Below are 21,149 nucleotides of genomic sequence, written 5' to 3' on the forward strand. Positions count from 1 at the left end.
AGGAAAAAAGCTCCAAAGACCCATGCTGTCTTTTTTTTTTTTAATTAAAATTTTTTTTTTGTTTTTACTGAGGCAATTGGGGTTAAGTTACTTGCCCAGGGTCACACAGCTAGTAAGTGTTAAGTGTCTGAGGCTGGATTTTGAACTCAGGTCCTCCTAAATTCAAGGCTGTGTTCTATCCACTGCGCCACCTAGCTGCCCCGCATGCTGTCTTTTGGATGGTCTCAAGGAGACCTAAGGGAGTTCACAAGACCTACACTGTCCTAAGAAGGGAGAGCCAAGCCAAGAGCATGTTTAGGAGAGGACAGTTCGTGGACTTTTCCAAGAGTTTTTTTGTCCTCTTTTGATAGAGGTGGGTCATAATACATTGATCAAAGCTAATTGGTTAACATCATTCAATTCTACTGGTTGACATGACTTGAGGGGTGGTCTACATTAAAATGAACTCTACAGGGGCAGCTAAGTGGCGCAGTGGATAAAGCACTGGCCCTGGATTCAGGACTACCTGAGTTCAAATCCAGCCTCAGACACTTAACACTTACTAGCTGTGTGACCCTGGGCAAGTCACTTAACCCCCATTGCCCTGCAAAAATATATATATATTATATACTAAAATGAATTCTACAGATGACAGGGAGAAAAATGTAAAAGACCCTTGCTTGCTAAAGGTGCTCAAGGCAAAGTCCTGTATCTAGATGTGGTTTGATCAGTCCTTCACTGAGCTAGACAAAAGAGGCTGTTTCCATTTCTTTTGTTCCCTTGGTTTGTCCCAAATAAGACTTGCTGAAGTTTCTCAAGAACTGGACTTTCTGGAGGTGGGGGGAGAGGGGAAGGGGAGAAAGGACTGAGAAACTGATTTCTGGGTCCCCTGCAAGAAATCCATTATTAATAATTATTTTCTCACAGAGGGCATGGAATTCTACCCTGCAATGTAGATGCGCTAGGCCCTGTTTGCTTTATGTCAAAAGTCTTTGTGAGTTTGTTCCTGAACCTGCACACTGGATTCTGGTCTGGGGAAGTAGATCTGATATTTTGCATGATATGAGTAGAGTTCCTTTATTAGTCTCTGCTTGTCTGAGTGCCACTGTGTATAAATCTGGAGGAATTCAGGGTAGATGCTCAGGCAGGCCAATTTACTAGGGCATCAAATGATAAAGTAAAATTCAATAGAGTGAATATTTTCCATGTTCAGTTAAAGTACATAATCTATTTCAGATTGACACATTGATCAACCTGATGCATGTAAAAGTAAAAGTTAATCTGATAACTGTGTATCTTGGACTGCTGTACCTTACTACTGGTAGCCCAGAGCTCAAATGGACTTGGGACCCAGAAGTTTTGAATAGTTTATATAGGGACAAAATATCTCCAGGTGTCACTTCTTTTTGCTGACTTTTTTTTCCACAGTGTACATTTGACAGTTTAAAAATCCTAGCATAGGAGTGATAATGGGACAAATATACAAAATAAAATGCTGTTTGGTGTGAGAGTTGTAAAAAACAAAACAAAACACATCATATTTAAAGAAATCTTAACAGAAAACTGCCCAACTCTCTAAAAACTAGAACGGAAAGTGATAATAGTGATTCCTGAAAGAAATACAGAAATGAAAACTTCAAGGGGCATTATAGCCAAAATCCAGAACTTTAAAATCAAAGAAAAAATATCGCAAGCAGGCAGAAAGAAAGAGGAGCCACATTTAGAATCACACATGATTTCGCAGCTGCTACCATAAAACAGTGGAGAACTTGGTATATATTACCAGAAGGCAAAGGATGTAGGCTTACAGTCAAAAAGGATTTAACTCTTGTGACCCTGGGCAAGTCACTTAACCCCAATTGCCTCACCCAAAAAACCCAAACCAAAACAACAAACAAACAAACAAAACAAAAAGGATTTAACTCACAAAACTGAGTATAATTCCACAGGGATAAAAATGGATCTTTTTTTTTTTTTTTTAGTGAGGCAATTGGGGTTAAGTGAGTTGCCCAGGGACACACAGCTATTAAGTGTTAAGTGTCTGAGGCCAGATTTGAACTCAGGTACTCCTGACTCCAGGGCCAGTGCTTTATCCACTGTGCCACCTAGCTGCCCCCAAAATGGATCTTTAATGAAATTGAGAACTTTAGAGCACTCTTGATTTAAAAAAAAAGCTACATGTAATTCAAACACAGAAGTTAATAGATACATAAAATGAATGTTGACAAATGTTGACTAAACAAGGATAAACTTTATCTAATAAAGGGAGATATAAATGTCTCCTTTGCACCCTATCATCATCAAGAGTTGTAGAGGCAATCTAATTAGCCAAGTCCTGGGAGTGGTTCTGTTTTGTACTGATCCTAAGAAGAATGTAAGAGAAGGAAAGCCGAATACATTAGTAGGGGAAAGGAAAAGAAATTTATAGAAAATTATCTCACAAACATGGTGTTCAAATGGACATCTAGGTGGAGGAAGTGGCTTGTATCTGAACCTCATTCTCATCTGAACTGATCAAAAGAGGGAAGAATACACACACATTATTGGGTACAGCAATACATTTCACTCAAGAAGGAAAAGAGAAAAAGGGAGAAAGGAAGGAGGGGGGATTAGAGTAAGGGTAGACTAAGGTAGTCCTAAACAAAACAAGCTCTAACTGAAGTTGAACAAAAATATTATTGCTCTTTGAGGAGACAAAGAATGGGAATCTGAGGGGGTGCCCATAATTTGGGGAATGGCTGAACAAGTTATGGTATGGAAATGTGATGGAATACTATTATGCTGTAAGAAAGGGTAAAGGGAAGGGTTTCAAAGAAACTTAGTAAAACGATTATAAACTGATGTAGGGTAAAGTGAACAGAACCAGAATAACTTACATAATGACAACAATATGGTAAAGATAAACAATTTTGAAAGAACTAGGAATCCTGATTAGCATAATGGCCAACTGTGATTCCAGAGGGCTAATGAGAAAACATGTTACTAACCTTTGGACAGAGAAGTGAAAGACTCAAGGTACATAATGAGACTTTTTCTTTTTTGGACAAAGCTAGTGCAGAAATTTGTTTTGCTTGAATATACATGTTTATATCAAGGGTTTTGTTTTTCATTTGTCTTCAATTGTGGGGGGAGGGGAAGAAAAAACATTACTGCCAACTGAAAAAAACAGAATTAAAAAAAATCTCTAATAGCAACTGTGAAGATTCATATGTGAAATTATTTGTAAGTGCTATATTCTTGAAAAGAGAAACATTTAATTTAGTGTACAGAAAGACTTTTTTCAAGTTAGTAATATATTCTTTTCTAGTTGTATTTCAAATATTGGCAAGCTGGGAAGTGTGGGGAGATCTTTACTGAGTTGTGGTTTCTCAGTTGGTGTGGATGCTAAAAAAGAAATACTCTTCTAGATGTAGTTGTATTGGGGTTAGCCTATTTTCAAGTCAGGGAAGAGTGACACACAATCTTTTACACAACCTGATTCCTAGTCATCTGTCCAAGGGTGAAATCCAGTGGTCCAATTCAACTCTAAAGGTTATATCATCACAGATTTAAAACAAAGGACCTACAAAAGAAATTATCTGGTCCAACAACCCTTATTTTTACATGTAAGGAAACTGAGGAAAATGTATACTTCAGCTCTATATTTTATAACCATCTTTTAAAACCCCACAGAATTAAAAGAATTTATAGTCATTAGGCCTGGTGGTACATGCCCATAATCCCTGCTACTTGAGAGGCTGAGGCTGGTGGATCGCCTAAGTTTGAGGTACAGTAAGGCTAAAGCTGGCTGGTGTCTGCACTAATTCCAGCACCAGTATGAGCCCCTGGGAATGAGATGTAGCATAGTATATACATTTAGCGGATTTACTATTATTTATACTAATTAATGAGACCGAAGCATTTATTAGACTTACACTTCTCAACACATGCAATCAAACCTTATTAATACAAGTGTGCCAATAAAAACCTCTTTTAAGCACAAAGCACAAACCACTGTCATAAAGATTCATCTTAGGCTGCCCTAAATAGGATAGAACACAGAGAGGGAAGGTGATCATTGTCTTGCTGTGTTCTGCCTGAGTCAGTCTATTTATTTAGAATATTTATATCAGTTCCAGGTGTCACATTGGAGAAACTAGAGTTTGTCCAGAAGAGGCTAAATAGGATCATAAGACTAGAATACACACCACAAAATTATCAATGGAAGGAAAAGGAATTTTTAATCTGGGAAAAAATAAAATAAAATAAAATAAGACTCAGGGGGCAAAGGATAGCTGTTGCTGACATTTAGCAGACTATTATGCCAATCATGTTAAAAATTAGACAGTGCAGAAGTGATAAGAAGGAAGATTTTTGGATTAATATATGAGAATAAAATCTCTGATAATTATAGTTTAAAAAATGCAGAATTATTTGTTTTCCAAAATATTGAGTTCCCAATTAAGGTATGGTTCATGTTTATAGCCAATTTACCATGAAATATGCTCACTAGCATATGACAAAAACACTAGACTTAGACTTCTGTGATGTTTAAAATCTAAATTGTGGCCGCCTTAAATTAGAAGCTTCAGCACCAGTCTTTGGGCATTAAACATTTATTAAAGCATACAGATATTTACAAAGAGTTCAGAAAGTTAAGAAAAAGAAGTCCTACCTAGCCTAGAGTTCCAGCCTGGTTGGGTTCTGCCTGAAGTCCTCCTCCACGAGCCTGCTTTAATCAGGAACCCTCTAGCAAGCTGATTGTGGAAGCTTTTTATAGGTCTAGAACAGAGGTGGTCCTTACACACTGCTTCAAGCTGATTGGTTGGCATCTAAATCCATTGGTTTTGAAGGTGTTCTCAAGTTGAGTTCTCAGTCTAGCATCTGAGAACAATACCTTCTTAAGGGCTAGCCAGGTGTGATTACAACCTAGTTAACTTGAAGTAGGGTAATCAGCAGTCAATCACTCTCACTTGATTCAATCAGTCTAGATTAATCTCCAGGTGGGTCTTTGAGTATCTGCTAAATCCCATTATTTCATCACACTTCTCAATGCATACAAGCAAACTTTATTAATCAAAATGTGCAAACAATACTCTTCTTTAAAAATAACTGCAACTCTGAGTCTGACGTTCCAACAAGTTCCTTTCATATAGGCTCATGACAAGGTTGCCTCTCTGCCAGCTCTAGGCCAACTATCTCCCTCAGAGGTAGACATCTGGCAAATCTCCCTCAATCAGCAGTGCCCTTAAGTCAACATAAACTGTGAGGAACACAGGAATTTGTCTTGGTCTCAATGTAGGAATGAGGCTAATGTCTGGGATTATCAGTGTGTTGTGTGTGTGTGTGTTTTTAATTAAAAAAATTTTTTTTACAGGGCAATGAGGGTTAAGTGACTTGCCCAGGGTCACACAGCTAGTAAGTGTTAAGTGTCTGAGGCTGGATTTGAACTCAAGTCCTCCTGAATCCAGGGCCAGTGATTTATCCACTGCACCACCTAGCTGCCCTGTGTGCTTGTGTGTGTGTGTGTGTGTTTTTAAAATACTTTTAGCACAGTGCCTGCAATACAGCAGGATCTATATAAATGTTAACTATCATTTTTTAATTACATATATATCCTTCATACTATATTGTATTTTATTATAATATTCATGTGGCAGTTATAAAAACTAAAAATCAATCCAGCATTGTGCTGTTCATCATTATAGATAGAGTTTTATGAAAGCCACAGGCAACAAGCAAAGGCCAGCAAATGACAGAAAGTTTAGAAACTCAGAAATGCATAAAATGTGTGTATAGTATTGAATAATATCAACATATTTTATCATTTAATACCATAATAATTAAGACTTCTTTGGTACAAAGGGAGGCCCCCAAAATTTATGTAGATTTTCCAGATTACAGGGGTGCTGCATCCCTAACCCCCACAATGTGGATGGGATAGTTGTATTTCATTTCAATGATAAAGAAGTCTGAAATTCCTATAACTGACCTTAACTTCCTATCATTCTAATTATCCCTTTGCCTCTAAGCCTATTATTTGTCTTCATTTTGAACTCTAGTCCTTCCAGCTCATCACCTCTGTTCAGCATTCATTTTTTCCCCATCCTATAGATAATCAGTTCTCGATTCTCAAATCTCTTGCCCCCTTGTTCTGCTTGTGTCTTGCCAAATTTCAACCTTGGAGTACTTAGATCTCCCATTGCCTCAGTTCTTACTAATTGTTACTGAATAGTGCTGGGGGAGGGAGTCACACAAATATACAAAATGGATCCACTAGAAATTAATGTTATCTAACAATACTGTGGAGGCAAACAACTTTGAAAGATCACAATTCTGATCAATGCAATGATTATGATTCTACAATGATAAACTTGCTACTCGCCTCCTAACAGAGGTGATACATTTAGTACAGAATGAGACATTTATTTGGACATGGCTCATATAGGATTTTTTTTTCTGCTTGACTACATGTATCTATTATAAGGGCTTTTTCTATCTTCCTTTTTCAGTGGGGGCTAGGAGGAAAGAGGTGAGAGGGTACAGAAAGTCGGAAGGAGAAAATATGAATTTTTATTCATTCAGAAACATAAAATGTAATAAAAAATGAACTTTAAATAACAAGAAAAAATCTCCAAATTTATATTACCTACTTCCAATTGTCGTCAGCAGCAAGGCAATCCTTTATTGCTCATTGACACTCACCTTCACTACAATGGCTATTACAAAATTTCTTTTATCTCCACCAGTCCCTACCATCATAGTAAAGAATCCGACTTCATAATTTACTGAGAAAACAAAGGCTAGTCACTGTGCACATATGCCACTCCTCATGCCCTTACTCAATAAACTCCAGTGGTTTCCTATTACTAATCCAGGATCAAATATAAAGTCCCTTGGCATTTAAAGCTCTTTGCAAACTATCTCATTCCTTTTCTTTTTTTCTTCTCTTTAATAGTATTTTATTTTTTTCCAGTTACATGTAAAGAAATCTAGGATCCTATAGGGAAGTAAGAGCGGAAAGAGGAAAGAAAAGGGTGGGGTGCTAGATAGAAGGGAGGGCAAAAGTAGGAGGCAAAAGAGGAAAGGAAGATGGGACTGATAGAAGGAAGGGCAGATGAGGGAGGTGGTGGTTAGAGCAAAACACTGGTTAAAAGGAACAGGGTGGAGGGAGAGAGAAGTATAAACAAGGGGGAAAATAGGATACATGGAAATACACAATAATCATAACTGTGATCATAAATAGGATGAACTCTTCATGTGATGTGATATACCCCATTCTGCCTCCTCTTTCCTCTTCTCCCAGTATAATAATTTTTGTGTATGTGTGTGTGAGGCAATTGGCGTTAAGTGACTTGCCCAGGGTCACAAAGCTAGTAAGTGTTAAGTGTCTGAGGTCAGATTTGGACTCAGGTCCTCCTGAATCCAGGGCTGGTGCTCTATCCACTGAGCCACTTAGCTGCCCCTTTTTTTTTGTTTGTTTTGTTTTTGGAAGGGCAAAGAGGGTTAAGTGACTTGCCCAGGGTCACACAGCTAATAAATGTCAAGTGTCTGAGGCTGGATTTGAACTCAGGTAGTCCTGAATCCAGGGCTGGTGCTTTATCCACTGTGCTACCTAGCTGCCCCCGGTATAATCCTTTTTGTCACCTTTTAAGTGTTGTTTTTTTTTAATATCACATCAAAATCAATTTATACCTACACCCTCTACGTGTACTCCTAATGTACATTCCTACCTTTCAATCTTCTTACATTCTATTCCACTCTATATACTCTACTAGTCATACCAGCCAAGACAGGCTCTCAGGTAGGTGTGGTTTCAATCAAGTCCACTTTAAATGAGTAATAAGCAAAGTAAATCCAATCAATCTCAATACAAATGGAGGGGGGGAAGGCCTCTGGGTGTCCCCAAACCTATTATTTTCTCATATCTGGCACCCTTACTCATAGTTAATCCATCACTAATCGATCTGGAGGTAGGTAGTATTCTTTATCAGCTATCTTCTGGAATCAGATTGATCAATGAGTTGATCAGAGTTTTTAAGTCTTTCAAAACTGTTCATTCAACCCCTGCTTTAGACAAACTTTCTGTTCTGACTTGACACTTTTACTTGTAGCTAGACATAGGGATAAATACTTGGGTTCCTCTTTGTAAGGTAGGGGAAAAACATCCAGACTTTCTTTGTTAATGGGGATTTTTGGAAGGTATGGGGGCTCCATGCCAGTCAAGAATACTTCCTGACATTTAAAAAAATATTAATAAATATTCTATAAGGTAGAACTGACAAGATTTGGCAAGTGATTGACTATGTAGTGTAAAGGACTGTGAGAGGTTGATTTTGACTCCAAGGTTGTGAATCTGAGTGACTTGAAGGATGGTGATGGCATTCTTTGTCATTTTTCCTTTCCTGGATTATGATGGAGATCATACCTTCCAACTCTGGTGGTACCTAAGGTTCTGTCCTGGGCCTTTTATTTCTCTCTCATTTGGTAAACTCATTAGTTCCCATAGGTTCATTTATCATCTCTATGTAGATTACCACCAGATCTATATATCTAGCTCTCACCCCTCCTCTGAACTCTGATACCACATCACCAACTCCCTATCAGAATTGGTGTCTCAAACTCAAGTTTCCCAGACAGAACTTACCTTCTTTATCTTTAGTCTTTTTTGACTAGATGGCTTTTTAGGGTCCCATCCTTCTAAGATTCTGTGTTTCTATAAATTACATAATTGCTATGTATGAATATGTTCTATCCCTCCACCTCCCACCAAGGATCAAAAGATCAAAGAAAGAAGTTAATTTTCTATTTCTTTCTATAATCCACTGTTAGTGCTCATCAAATGTTTGCTGATCTTTAAATCTGTATGCACTTACACGGTTTTCCTTTCCTTTCTATTTTCCCTTCCTAACTCTCCCATTTATATTCTTTCTCCATTCCCCTCCAAATGAACAATTTTAAACTAAGGTTTGACACTCCAAGTTCTGGACTTACGGTTGTCATAGAACCACATTCAGAGCTCTTTAATTTCCAAAAAAGTGGCGAGAATGATTTCTCCTCGATTTCCTTTTATAGACGTGCCTTAAAAAGTTGCTCAGATCCATGCAGCCTAAGCCAATCAAATTAATCCATATCCAATAACTAGACTGGTACTAAATAAGCCTTTTACAATTAAGGAAACTGGGGCTGGGAGACTGAGTGACTCCGAAACATTACTCAGCACATCCCCTCATTGCCATGCCTGAGCTTTCTCTCTCTCTTTCTCCCTGCCCTCATCCTTTGAAGGACGATGGTACTGTTCAGTTTATTCATTTCCCCAATATTTCTATGATTCCATTGGCGTGGAACTCTTGGTGAGGAAACTACCAATGGAGATCCACAACTCTTGTGCAATTTAAAGTCATAGAAGAGGGGTTCTTAACCTGGGGGGGGGGTATAAGCTTTTTAAAAAATGTTTTGCTAGTTCTATTAACATAATGTCTTTCACAATCCTAGGTATTGTATGCAGTTAAATACATTATTCTGAGGAGTTGATAGGGTTCACTAGACTTCCAAAGAGGGTCCCATGCCTCAAAAAGGTCCAAGAACCCCAGTCTCGGAAAGCTCTGGGAAGCACTGAGGGGTTAACCCTTGGCCAGGCTCACACAGCCAGCATGGATTAAGGGGAAGACTCGAATCCCGGTCTTCCTGACCCCATCGCCAGCCCTTCCTGAGATACAGCCGGCCGTCTCTGACCGAGATAAAAATAAAACCATCACTATCCTTCAAGCTTACATCCTACCGGCAGAAACACTCGCTCTGCCGGAAGCCCGAAGCCTCATTACCACGTAAGTTCCGTAAACTGAGCATAAATAAAATTCATCACGTAACTTTGAAAACATGACACGCCTCTGAGCACGGATCTTTATGGCTTCCACGCCCACCTCTCAATTATAGTGCTTTTCTCGGAAGTAGCTGAATCGGGCCCTGCCGGCCTCCGTAGGATTTATTTGCAGAACTTCCGGGCGTTTGCCTTTCCTCCTACTTTGGCTCGCCTACTGCGCCGTAGTATGCAGCTGCAGTGAATTCTGGGAAGATACTCACACAGTCAGCTGTGTTGGGGCCCCGGCGTCCCGAGGCTCAGAATCTCTCTCTCTCTGTCTTTCTCTCTCTTTTCCCATTATCCGCGTCAGGCTCCGGGCCGCAGCGAACCGCCAAGATGTCTGGGGTGCGGGCGGTGCGCATCAGTATCGAGTCGGCCTGCGAGAAGCAAGTGCAGGAGGTGGGCCTGGATGGCACCGAAACCTACCTGCAGCCGCTGTCCATGTCGCAGAACCTGGCCCGGCTCGCTCAGCGCATCGACTTCAGCCAGGGCTCGGGCTCCGAGGAGGAGGAGGCGGCCGGCGCCGACCGAGACTCGCAAGACTGGGCGGGCGCCAGCGGCAGCGCAGACCAGGACGACGAGGAAGGTGAGGCTCGGGCGGCCGCTGAAGGGTTCGAGTCAGTTCAGTACATGTTTATTAAGTACTAGCCGTGTGCCAAGGCACTGGACTAAGCGCTGGGGATACCGAGAAAGAGAACAGACAGTTCCTGCCCTCAAGAAGCTTACGGCCTGATAGTGGTCCGGGGCCTCCGAACTCTTCTGTAGGGCCGGGGCGGGGAAGGGGAGGGGTGGGCTCCAGGCTTGCCTCTGCCGCTTAATACCGGCGTCACGCACTCTCCCAGCCTCAGTTTCCTTCATTGTAAAATAGGGAGGGGGTAGTTGGTGCAAAGAAATAAAAGAAAAAGGTAAATCGCCCCAATGCATAACGATTATTTATAGCAGTTCTTTTTGTAATGGCAAAGATCTGGAAACTAAAAGGGTGAGACCATATGTTGGTAAATAACCTGAGCAAATTGTGGAATATGAATGCGATGAAATATTATAGTGCCTTTAAAAAAAATGAAGGGGAACGATTGAGAGAAATCCGAAAGACTTATTAAATGAATTGCTGCAGGGTGAAGGCTGCAGAACCGGGAGAACAATTTATACATAAACAACAACACGGTAAAGACAAACAAACTTGAAACATTTGAGAACTCTCATCCATGTCATGACCAACCAGGATTCTAGAGGATCAGTGAGTGATGAAGCGTGCTACGAGAAGTGATATACTCAGGATGCACAAAACACGTTTTCAAACACAGGCAGTATGACTATTCATAGTTATTTTTTTTTGTTTTGTTTTGTTTGTTTGTTTTTTTGCGGGGCAATGGGGGTTAAGTGACTTGCCCAGGGTCACACAGCTAGTAAGTGTTAAGTGTCTGAGGCTGGATTTGAACTCAGGTACTCCTGAATCCAGGGCCAGCGCTTTAACCACTGCGCCATAGTTATTATTAGGGCTTTGTTTTTCTTTTTTTAATTTTTCCAGCTGAGGGGCAGGATGTGTATGTGTGTGGTGGGGGGAGCTCTAGGAGATGGTGGCAAAAAAAAAAAAGGATCATTGAGGCCTCTTTAAGAAATGTAAAAAGAACAGAAGGAAGGTTATAAAGAAGCGTGGAAAAATAGGACAGCTTTGAAAGCCACTGGTAGAATTTATTACACTTAAAAGGAAAAACAATCTGCACATAATAGAGGTCTGCGGTTTCATGTAAAATCCTCTTTTTATATTAATATGGAAATGCCAATTTTATTTAATATTACGTTTAGAATATAACATTTATAAAACAAGACTCCTACTTTTTGTCCCCTACTCGCCCCAAGTCCTAGTGCAGACCCTAAGAGTAGGTTTTGGAAGATGGGTGTCAGGGTTCCAAGAGAACTGGAGCTTCAGGGGATAAAGCCTCTATAAAAGGGATTATTTATCACCTACATGGCCCTTTTTCATGAGGTTTAGGCAGTCTCATTCTCGACTGCTCCTTGTTCCTCCATTGATGACCTGCACTCAGTGCTGACTTGGTATCAGGAAGATCCAGGTTCAAATTCTACCTCAGATACTTAGCAAGTGTGATCCTGGGCAAGTCTCTTATCCTCTTGGCGCCTCATTTTTCTTATCTGTAAAATGTGGGGGTTGGACTCAGTCACCTCTGAGGTCCCTTTCAGCTTTGAAGGGAATAACTTATAGCTAGTCTCTCTGTTGCAAGTCTTTCCACTCTCCACAGAGTTCTCACAGAACTACCAGAATAATTTTCCTAATTCACAGGTCTGATCATGTCACCCTATAATGCATGGAGAATAAGAATAAATCCTAAGTCTGGCCTCATGTCCCCAGCATGATATAGTTTCAGCTAACATAGTTTTACTTATTATCATTCATATACTTTGTGTTCTGGAAGTAGTAATAATTCTAACTTGCAGTTATAGGACTTAAAGGTGTTTAAAGTTCTTATTACAACATGTGAAGTTAGCAGTACAAACATTTTTATCCTTATGTTATGAGACAACTGAGGCACAGAGAGGTTGTGTCAAGTTAATAAGTGCCAAAGCTAGGATTTAAAAGCAGGCCTTCTGATTCTTCTGACTGAAGTTCAATATTCTTTTTTTTTTTTTTAGTGAGGCAATAGGGGTTAAGTGACTTGCCCAGGGTCACACAGCTAGTAAGTGTTAAGTGTCTGAGGCTGGATTTGAACTCAGGTCCTCCTGACTCCAGGGCCGGTGCTCTATCCATGAAGTTCAATATTCTTACCATCATACCATGCTACTTTCCTAGCTTTCTAGCTTCATCCTGCTTTCCCCTCCCCTCTCCAGTTTGTAGGTCACACCCCCACACTAAGAATAAATTCCCTTCATATCTGGCCATTAGAATCCTTTTTTCAAGTTCTAGTGTAGTTGCACCTCTACTATTAATCCTATCCTGATTGCCCCAGCTCAGAATGTTCTTCACCTTCTCATTTGTTAGAGCCCATAGCCAAACTATTCCTTTGCTCTTATCTTATTTGACCTTTTAACATATTTTTATTTGTAGCAAAGTGGTATGGCATAGTGGATGGAGAGCAGGCCCCTAGGCCTCAGGAAAGTCTGAATTCAAGTATGCTTTTTGACACAGTATTCCAAGCAACTCGCTAAAACTATATATAAGTTGTAGCACAGGTGCTGATCTGCATTTGCAGAGAGAATTTCTTCACTGAGAATTTTCTACACTAGGGGAATCAAAGGTATAGTACCAAAAAAATTTTGTTCCCTTTTTAGAATTCAAGTTTCTTAAGATCTGGGATTTTTATCTTTGTATCCTCAGTATCAAGTATGGGGTCTTTTTTTTGGTGGGGCAATGGGGGTTAAGTGACTTGCCCAGGGTCACACAGCTAGTAAGTGTCAAGTGTCTACTGCTATAAATAATCGTTATGCTTTGGAGCGATTTACCTTTTTCTTTTATTTCTTTGCACCAACTACCCCCAAGTATGGGATCTTACACAAAATAGATACTGAATAAATGTTAATGTATTTGTTGACTAAAAGAAAACAAGAGAAAAATTAAGAAAAGCAGTTTTCAGTTTAGCGGTACTAGTTCTGGTGTTAAATCATCTTGAGCTGTCTGAATGTGAAGTTTATAGTCTGGATAGCAATTTCGAGCAGGAAAAAAACTTTCCCACATATTTAGCTTAAAATACAAGAATTATTTTATTCTCTTTTCCATTAGACACATTCAGCTTTATGGAATTCACTGGAATTCAACTCAAATTCTTTTAGAGCAAATCAAAAAGGTTTGGACTAATTTTCCTGTTTTGAATTTTTTAATAAGTAGACCTTTGTCTGTGACTTAGAATTCTTTTGATTATAAGTGATTCCGTTAAGTTGAAATGTAACTATTGTCTACTTGTAGATGTGTTTGGTATAATGGAATTTGACCTGTGTAAACTTGACATGTCTTTTTTTTGTCAGAATGTCGGAATGAATATTAATAGACATTTTACAGAATGATTGACAGGGACAGGGTAAAAGAAAAATAACTGACTTGAAGCAAAGAATTTATTAAAAAATCTTAGTTCTTTGTATATGTTTATAGGTGATTTCCGGCTTCTAGTCATTATAACTAAAAGTACATTTCTTTTCTTTTAGGATTGGTAAAATTTCAACCTTCCCTTTGGCCATGGGATTCAGTACGGAACAATTTGAGAAGCTCCCTGACTGAGATGTGTGTTCTCTATGATGTTCTCAGCATTATCAGGGATAAAAAATTCATGACTCTTGATCCTGTTTCACAGGATTCACTTCCTCCCAAGCAGGTACTGTATGTTTATAAGAAAATAACACAGTCAAATCTCAGTAATTTATGCTTTTCATTAACTTTTTCAGGCTTTAAAGTAATGTGATTTTATATACTGTATGAAATACTGTTTTCTCACAGACTTTGACCTTAGGCCAATTAATTATGATTTAAATAACAAATTAGATCCTGAAATGATTTTACCTTTATATTTTTTTATGGCAAATAGTTTAGCAAAGTTATGTAAAACTTGGTTACTCAAATGAAACATTCATTTTTGCAATCTTTTTAACTTTCTGCTAATTTTTTTTCCTCCTTCTGCTTGCCTTTTATTTTATTTCTTTTCAAACTTTTCCTTGCTCAAGTATATACTATCCCTTCTTGTTTCCTCAGCTATAAAATGATGAGATTGGATAAAATAATCCATAATCTTCCAACTCTAAAAATCTTGTGAGTCTGTCAGATTCTAGTATACAAGTTTAACAGTGTGACAGAAAAATTTTTATCCATCTTCTCTCTAAACTGCTTTAAGGAATCACATTACTTTCAGAGCTGTCTTGCTTGTATGGACTTCCTTCTGAACTATCTTCTGCACTTTTAAAAATGTTTCAATGGGGGCAGCTAGATGGTGAAGTGGATAGAGCACTGGCCCTGGATTCAGGAGTACCTGAGTTCAAATCCGGCCTCAGACACTTAACACTTACTAGCTGTGTGACCCTGGGCAAGTCACTTAACCCCAATTGCCTCACTTAAAAAAAATGTTTCAATGGCTTTCCTCTTTTCTTGTCTCTCTTTTTGTCTTCACCATCACTATATGCCACTTTGCCTCAGTTCTCCCCATTTGCAATTAAAAACAAGAAGGGGAAAAAAAAGCCCGTGTACAAACAAAACAAATCAACAGTGACCATATTCAGAAATGTATGACTCTTCTGCACTTGAAACCATCACTTCTGTGTTAAAAAGTATGTAATGTGCTTCATTATAGGTTCTCTGTAAATGTTGCTGATCATGACTTTGATCAGACTTCTTAAGGATATTTCCTTTAAAATGTTATCTTTTTGTAAATTATTCTTTTGGTTGTGCTCATTTGGTGTTACTCCTATGTCCCAGAATTCTTTTAAATAATCTCTTTTGTCATATCTTATAATATAGTCATATTCTGCTACTTTCCCATATTACAATTTTTTCCACCATTTCCCATTTGATAGGTGCCTCATTACTTTTATGTCTTTTATTTTTCCCCTTTTTTTATAATCTCCCTTTTGGGAACAGGAAGTTTGTTTTGCTTGTGACTATTCCTTCCCCAGGATTATCCTTCTTTCTCTATCCCTGTCTAATTGCAGGTTGGCATATTTACATAAAAAACCTGAATAGGTAGCCATGATGTCTCTCTTGGTCAATCCCTTACTGGTATGAATTGATAAAATGATAATGTGCTTACCCAGAACTTGTGTTTGTGGTAATTATTTAACCATTACACTTGCAGTATTTTTTCTTTGACTTGAAAATGCTTGATTTTGGCTTTTCCATTGGGGTTTCTTTGGAAAGAGATAAGATGAATTCTTCCTATCTTTATTTTGCCCTCTGGTTCTAACAGATTTAGACAGTTTTCATTTATGATTTCTTGAACTTTAGTGTCTAGGCTTTTCTTTTTTTAATCATATTTTTAAAGGAGACCAATGATTCTTAAAATTATCTCTTTGGGCAGCTAGATGCGAAGTGGATAAAGCACTGGCCTTGGAAACAGGAGTACCTGAGTTCAAATCCAGCCTCAGCCACTTAACACTTACTAGCTGTGTGACCCTGGGCAAGTCACTTAACCCCAATTGCCTCACCAAAAAAAAAAATCTCTTTGACTTGTTTTTTTTAGGTCATTAAAAAAAATCAGATAACTTAAGCTTTCTTTTTCAATTTATCTCTTGCTTCCTTTCTTCTTGATATTCACACAGTCACTTGAAGAAAACCTAATTTTAGATTTGAATTTCTGCATGCACTTGTTAATGGGATTCTTATCTTTCTAGGTTGGATTTGTATATTCTTTATACTGATCTGTATCTTTGCTTTTATTCATCTCTCTAGTCTTTAGTGCCTGAATTGAGACTTTGTGCTGGGGACCAGCTCTGCCTCCTACTGTACTTTTGGGTGGGATGATTATCCCCACTAGGTCTTGACATGGGCCACTTGGATTTCCATACTGATCTCCACCTCCTGCATCTTTGAGTTTCAGAGCATTGGTTCCTTAGGGCCTTCTCTGGCAATGCAGGAAAGGACTAGGGATGTTGGAGCCCTTGGGCCAAGGGTATCTGAGCACTAAATCTTGAGCACTGCTATGTGTCCCGGGATGGGGTAAGATGGGTACCTTTTTCTTGAGTATCCTTTGCTCTTACTGCCTTTAGACACAGAATCTTACAGACTACAAATTTTTCTGGATGCTGTCTGGTTGTGTTAGGAGGCTGTTGTCTTGTTTGCCTGTGTTGGCACTGGCTTTTCTATTGCCACCTTTCCTGTTGCCCTGGGAGTTTAGACTGACTTTTTTAATAGTTCTGAGGTGGATGAAGTTTGCATGCTAGACTTCTTGATCATAATTAGGTTCAGTGCTGTTTTTAAGTTTTTGTTGAAGTAGTTCTAAGGGAGCTTGTCTACCTCCCTCTATTCAGGCACAATGGACTTTTTTGGTTGGAAGTCCCTGGAGTTTTATTTCATCTTTGGCAATTCTACAGGATACTTCAGTAGTCTGAGTCGCCGCAGATGAGCTATTGTGAATGTGCCGATTAATAAAATAAAGAAAAACATGTTAAGTGTTTACTGTGTTCTAAAAATGGTTCTAAGTCCATACATACAGGATAGAAATACAGGGAGTTTATACTCTAATAGAGCAGTATAATTGAATGATTTTTGTTTGGGAAGTTACCAGGATATAGAGGAATTAATTGACATACCCCTTCCAGAAGCAATGGAACTTGTAAGCTGTGAACTCACTCTCTCAATTCCTACTTGTACTGGCAGAGCCAAGCTGCTACTAGTCCCATCAAAGTCTAGGGATATGCCTTCAGAGTTGGGGGAGGGTGGAATATTTTTTCTAATGTTTAACTCATGAGTCCCTACTAGTTATGTTTCTTCCTATTATTATAATTTGATATTGTATATTGATATTCAGTAAGACTCAGTTGTTATTGTTATTATTATTATTATTTTTAGTGAGGCAATTGACATTAACTTGCCCAGGGTCACACAGCTAGTAAGTGTTAAGTGTCTGAGGCCGGATTTGAACTCAGGTACTCCTGACCCCAGGGCTGGTGCTCTATCCACTGCGCCACCTAGCTGCCCCCAAGACTCAGTTATTTTTTAGAAAGAGGCATTTACTAAATTGACATACTAAGAACTGCCAGTACATAGTATCATCTTTCACACACACACCCCTCACCTGGGCCCAAAGACTGTGCCTCATTCTCCCACCAGTATATACAGAATGCAGGGGAAAGTAAGCTCAGGATTATTGAAAAATCATGGCAATGGGATGATTCATAGCTCTTGATTGCTAGAAGGCCTTTTCTTTCCTTTGTGGAGTACTCATGAAATTCTCCTTACACATCTTGTACCTTTTGTCCTTGTAACTGGCTCCTTGTAGAGCTTGAATCTACCTTTCCTCTGTGTCTGTAGCCACTGTTCTAGGATGCTAATGAGCATAGAAGCCCAGATTTCCCATACCCAGCAATACTGTCAAGGTTCTTCACCAACCAAGGAGGAAGGTGAGGAAGAGACTAAGACCAAGACTGAAGCTGTTGCTTCTTCTCCTTCTTCTGTCCCTGTACTCACAAATAATTCCCTCTCAGTGGCTAGTTACAAGATTTCTACCCTAAGTTTACAGATATAGGAATCTCCTACTCCGAAGTTAGCTAGCTTATTTTATACAGGCTTCACAGTTTGTGATGAAGTCCCTCAACCAATCAGAAGAGCCTGCTAATCCCATATCATATCATTGGGTGAATATCCAATGGCTTTCAATGACTTTTTTGCAGTTAAAGTATTTAATTGATTGATTGAGGTATGTCTGAGGCATACCTAGTTAGGGTATCAAGATATAGGATTTAGTATCTTATCACTTGCATTAATGGGGTAAGGTAATTGATCTACACACTCAGTGCCTCCTCCTTTACAGTAATATTTATTTGATGACAGTTCTTAGAGCCAAAAAGTGGACTGGGATTTGAGATACAGTAAGCATGGAGGCCAATTAGGAGGCTATTCCAAAATTGATGAAAATCTGAACTAGAGTCTTGGCCATGTTAGAAGAGAAAAGCAGATAGATGCAAAAGATATTGTGGAGGTAGAATCAGCAATACTATAACACAGCTCAGTGATAGAATAAGCTTTGATTCCTATTCCAAATGATAATTTTAATTTCAATATACTTTAAATTAAAACTTTGTGTTGGTGTCTTTGCAAAGAAAATATTCAAATTAATGGGAAAAAAGTGACATTTGCTGCTAAAAACCACATTTTCTCTCCATGTGATAAATAATGATCATTTTTTGTATTGTTCTTCTTTTGATAGAATCCTCAGACTTTACAGTTGATTTCAAAGAAAAAGTCACTAGCTGGTGCAGCACAGATCCTTCTGAAAGGGGCGGATAGGTTGACCAAATCAGTTACTGAAAACCAGGAGAATAAGCGACAAAGAGACTTCAACTCTGAACTTCTTCGATTAAGACAGCACTGGAAACTCAGAAAAGTTGGAGATAAAATTCTTGGTGATCTGAGCTACAGAAGTGCAGGTATATTATTTAATATAGAGGAGAAATTAATGTAATTTCTGCTTAACTAACTATACAATTAATGCCATATTGTACTGGAATTAATATTTTAATATGCTCAATAGGTTAGGGCATTTATAATTGGCATTGTCCTAAAGTAGAAAGAACAAAGAACTGTAAATTGGAGTATATGGGTTTTTTCCTGACTCTATGAGCTAGTAGGAAATACTGGACTGTTTTAGTTAGAATGCTTCTAGCCTAAGTATTGATTCCCAATGGTTAGAGTGTGTTTTTTAAATTTCAGTGATGCTTAATGTTCCCTGCTTAACAGAAAGTTTAAGGGCAGGGCTTCTCTGCTTATGCACACTGATCTTTAATTTCCAGTGAAAAAATTAGGAGGTAGAACTGTGATACTGACCCTTCATACAGGACTAAAACTCTGCAACCTTGGAAGTTTACTGTGTATGGGGTAACAATTTTCTGCATGTTCTTGTTTCACTCTGTCAAATCTGAAAAGAAATGACCAAAGAATCACAGAGGCTATGCAATTGCTGTTAATTCTGAAAATACCAAAGAGCCCACAGAGGTTATCACAACCACAGTAACTCTGAAAAAATATCAAAGAGCTCACAGAGGTTATCACAACCGCAGTTAACTCTAAGAAATAAAATAAAATAAAATAAAATAAAAACAAAATAAAGCCGAAGAGCAAATGCTGGGATTGTTAATTAGTTCTGGACTGAGTTCATGCAGAGGGTAAGTGTAAAGGACTGTTATGCCAAACTCAGGGCACAGCTTGCTTGCTGGGCCTTAGCTCTGGAAGATAGAGTGTCTCCTAATGGTAAAAAGAGATCAGTGGTCTTGGCACAGGGATCCAGAAAACTCCAATTTTGTAATTACATGACTTGGAGGGATGTTGGGATAGAGTGAAGGTAACATTCTACAGCTAGGTTGGCAACATGAAATTTGGTCAGATTTTGTTGGTAAAGAGTACAGTAAATTGAACTCTGATCTGTGCCTTCTTTGACTTAAGGCAAAAGGGAGTCAGTCCCTTATCTTTTTTTTTTTTTTTAGTGAGGCAATTGGGGTTAAGTGACTTGCCCAGGGTCACACAGCTAGTAAGTGTTAAGTGTCTGAGGTCAGATTTGAACTCAGGTACTCCTGATTGCAGGGCCGGTGCTCTATCCACTGCGCCATCTAGCTGCCCCGTCCCTTATCTTTTTTGATCTTAACCACAATGTTTGGCAAAATCATGAAAAGAGATGTTATGTTAGATGGTCTGCTCCTAAGCAGTAGTCTACCCGAGATAGTTTTGGCAGATTAATGGGTGAAAATATGAGGTATCCTAAGTGTAGTGCTTAGGGACTTTCTCATTCTGGGCCCCACTTGGTTATGTATGTTTTGTGGGTCAGAATCAATTCCAAACTGATGGAGCCATAAGGCCCTATCAATGGCGTGTAGTTTTAAAAAAAAAGTATTTTTAGTAATAACGTAAATAAAGTAATCACAGAACCTTTCCCTTCTATAAATCTTAAACAGATTCCTTTTCTACAAATAAAAACAGTGCGGGAAGAGTGGGCTTTATAGATATTATATGTGGGGACATCCACAGAACAGATGGGGAACACTTTAAGACAACCTTAGTGAGAGCTCAGGAAATAATGCATGTGCATTGAGGGATGGCTCATGAGTTTGACAACACAGAGTTGCTTACCTCTAATACAAATGTATTACAAATACTCTCTGATGTGTTCCCTGCTAGTCATTGCTCTTCATTGCTAGTTGCCATTTGTTGTTGTTCATTAATTTCAGTCATATCTTTAATTCTCCATTTGGGGTTTCCTTGGCAAAGATTCTAGAGTGGTTTGCCACTCTCTTTTCTAGCTTATTTTACAGATGAAGAAATGGAGGAAAATAGGTTATTTATTTATTTAAAAATTTATTTATTTAAAAATTTTATTTAAAATTTTTTTTAAATTTTTGGGTTTAAAGCAAATAGGGTTAAAAAAAAACAAAGCAGGCACTGCTATCCATTGGGATTTGACAACTATGACTATTTTCAAAGCTACTTAATACCCTGAAACTACATTCACTTGGGGTTACAGCTCTTTAACCAGCCTTTTAACTTGAGTATGTGCTGTTCCGGATTGAAGTTTTTTGGGTTTTGTTTGTTTGTTTGTTTTTTTGGTGGGGCAATGAGGGTTAAGTGACTTGCCCAGGGTCACACAGCTAGTATGTGTCAAGTGTCTGAGGCCGGATTTGAACTCAGGTCCTC

General features: G+C 38.7%; 1 protein-coding gene across 2 annotated transcripts in view; it reads left to right on the forward strand.

The window, feature by feature from the left end:
* Window positions 1-10,004: 10,004 nt before the first annotated feature.
* MED17 (mediator complex subunit 17) overlaps window positions 10,005-21,149 on the forward strand; it is a 30,240-nt gene continuing 19,095 nt past the window's right edge. For both annotated transcript variants that reach the window (XM_043995032.1, XM_043995031.1), the window contains exons 1-3: window positions 10,005-10,406; window positions 13,973-14,139; window positions 18,676-18,895. In XM_043995032.1, coding sequence (XP_043850967.1) covers window positions 10,157-10,406; window positions 13,973-14,139; window positions 18,676-18,895 — 637 coding nt within the window. In that variant the 5' untranslated portion in view covers window positions 10,005-10,156. The remainder of the gene's footprint in view (window positions 10,407-13,972; window positions 14,140-18,675; window positions 18,896-21,149) is intronic.

The sequence above is a fragment of the Dromiciops gliroides genome, chromosome 3, assembly GCF_019393635.1.
Source record: "Dromiciops gliroides isolate mDroGli1 chromosome 3, mDroGli1.pri, whole genome shotgun sequence".
NCBI lineage: Eukaryota > Metazoa > Chordata > Mammalia > Microbiotheria > Microbiotheriidae > Dromiciops > Dromiciops gliroides.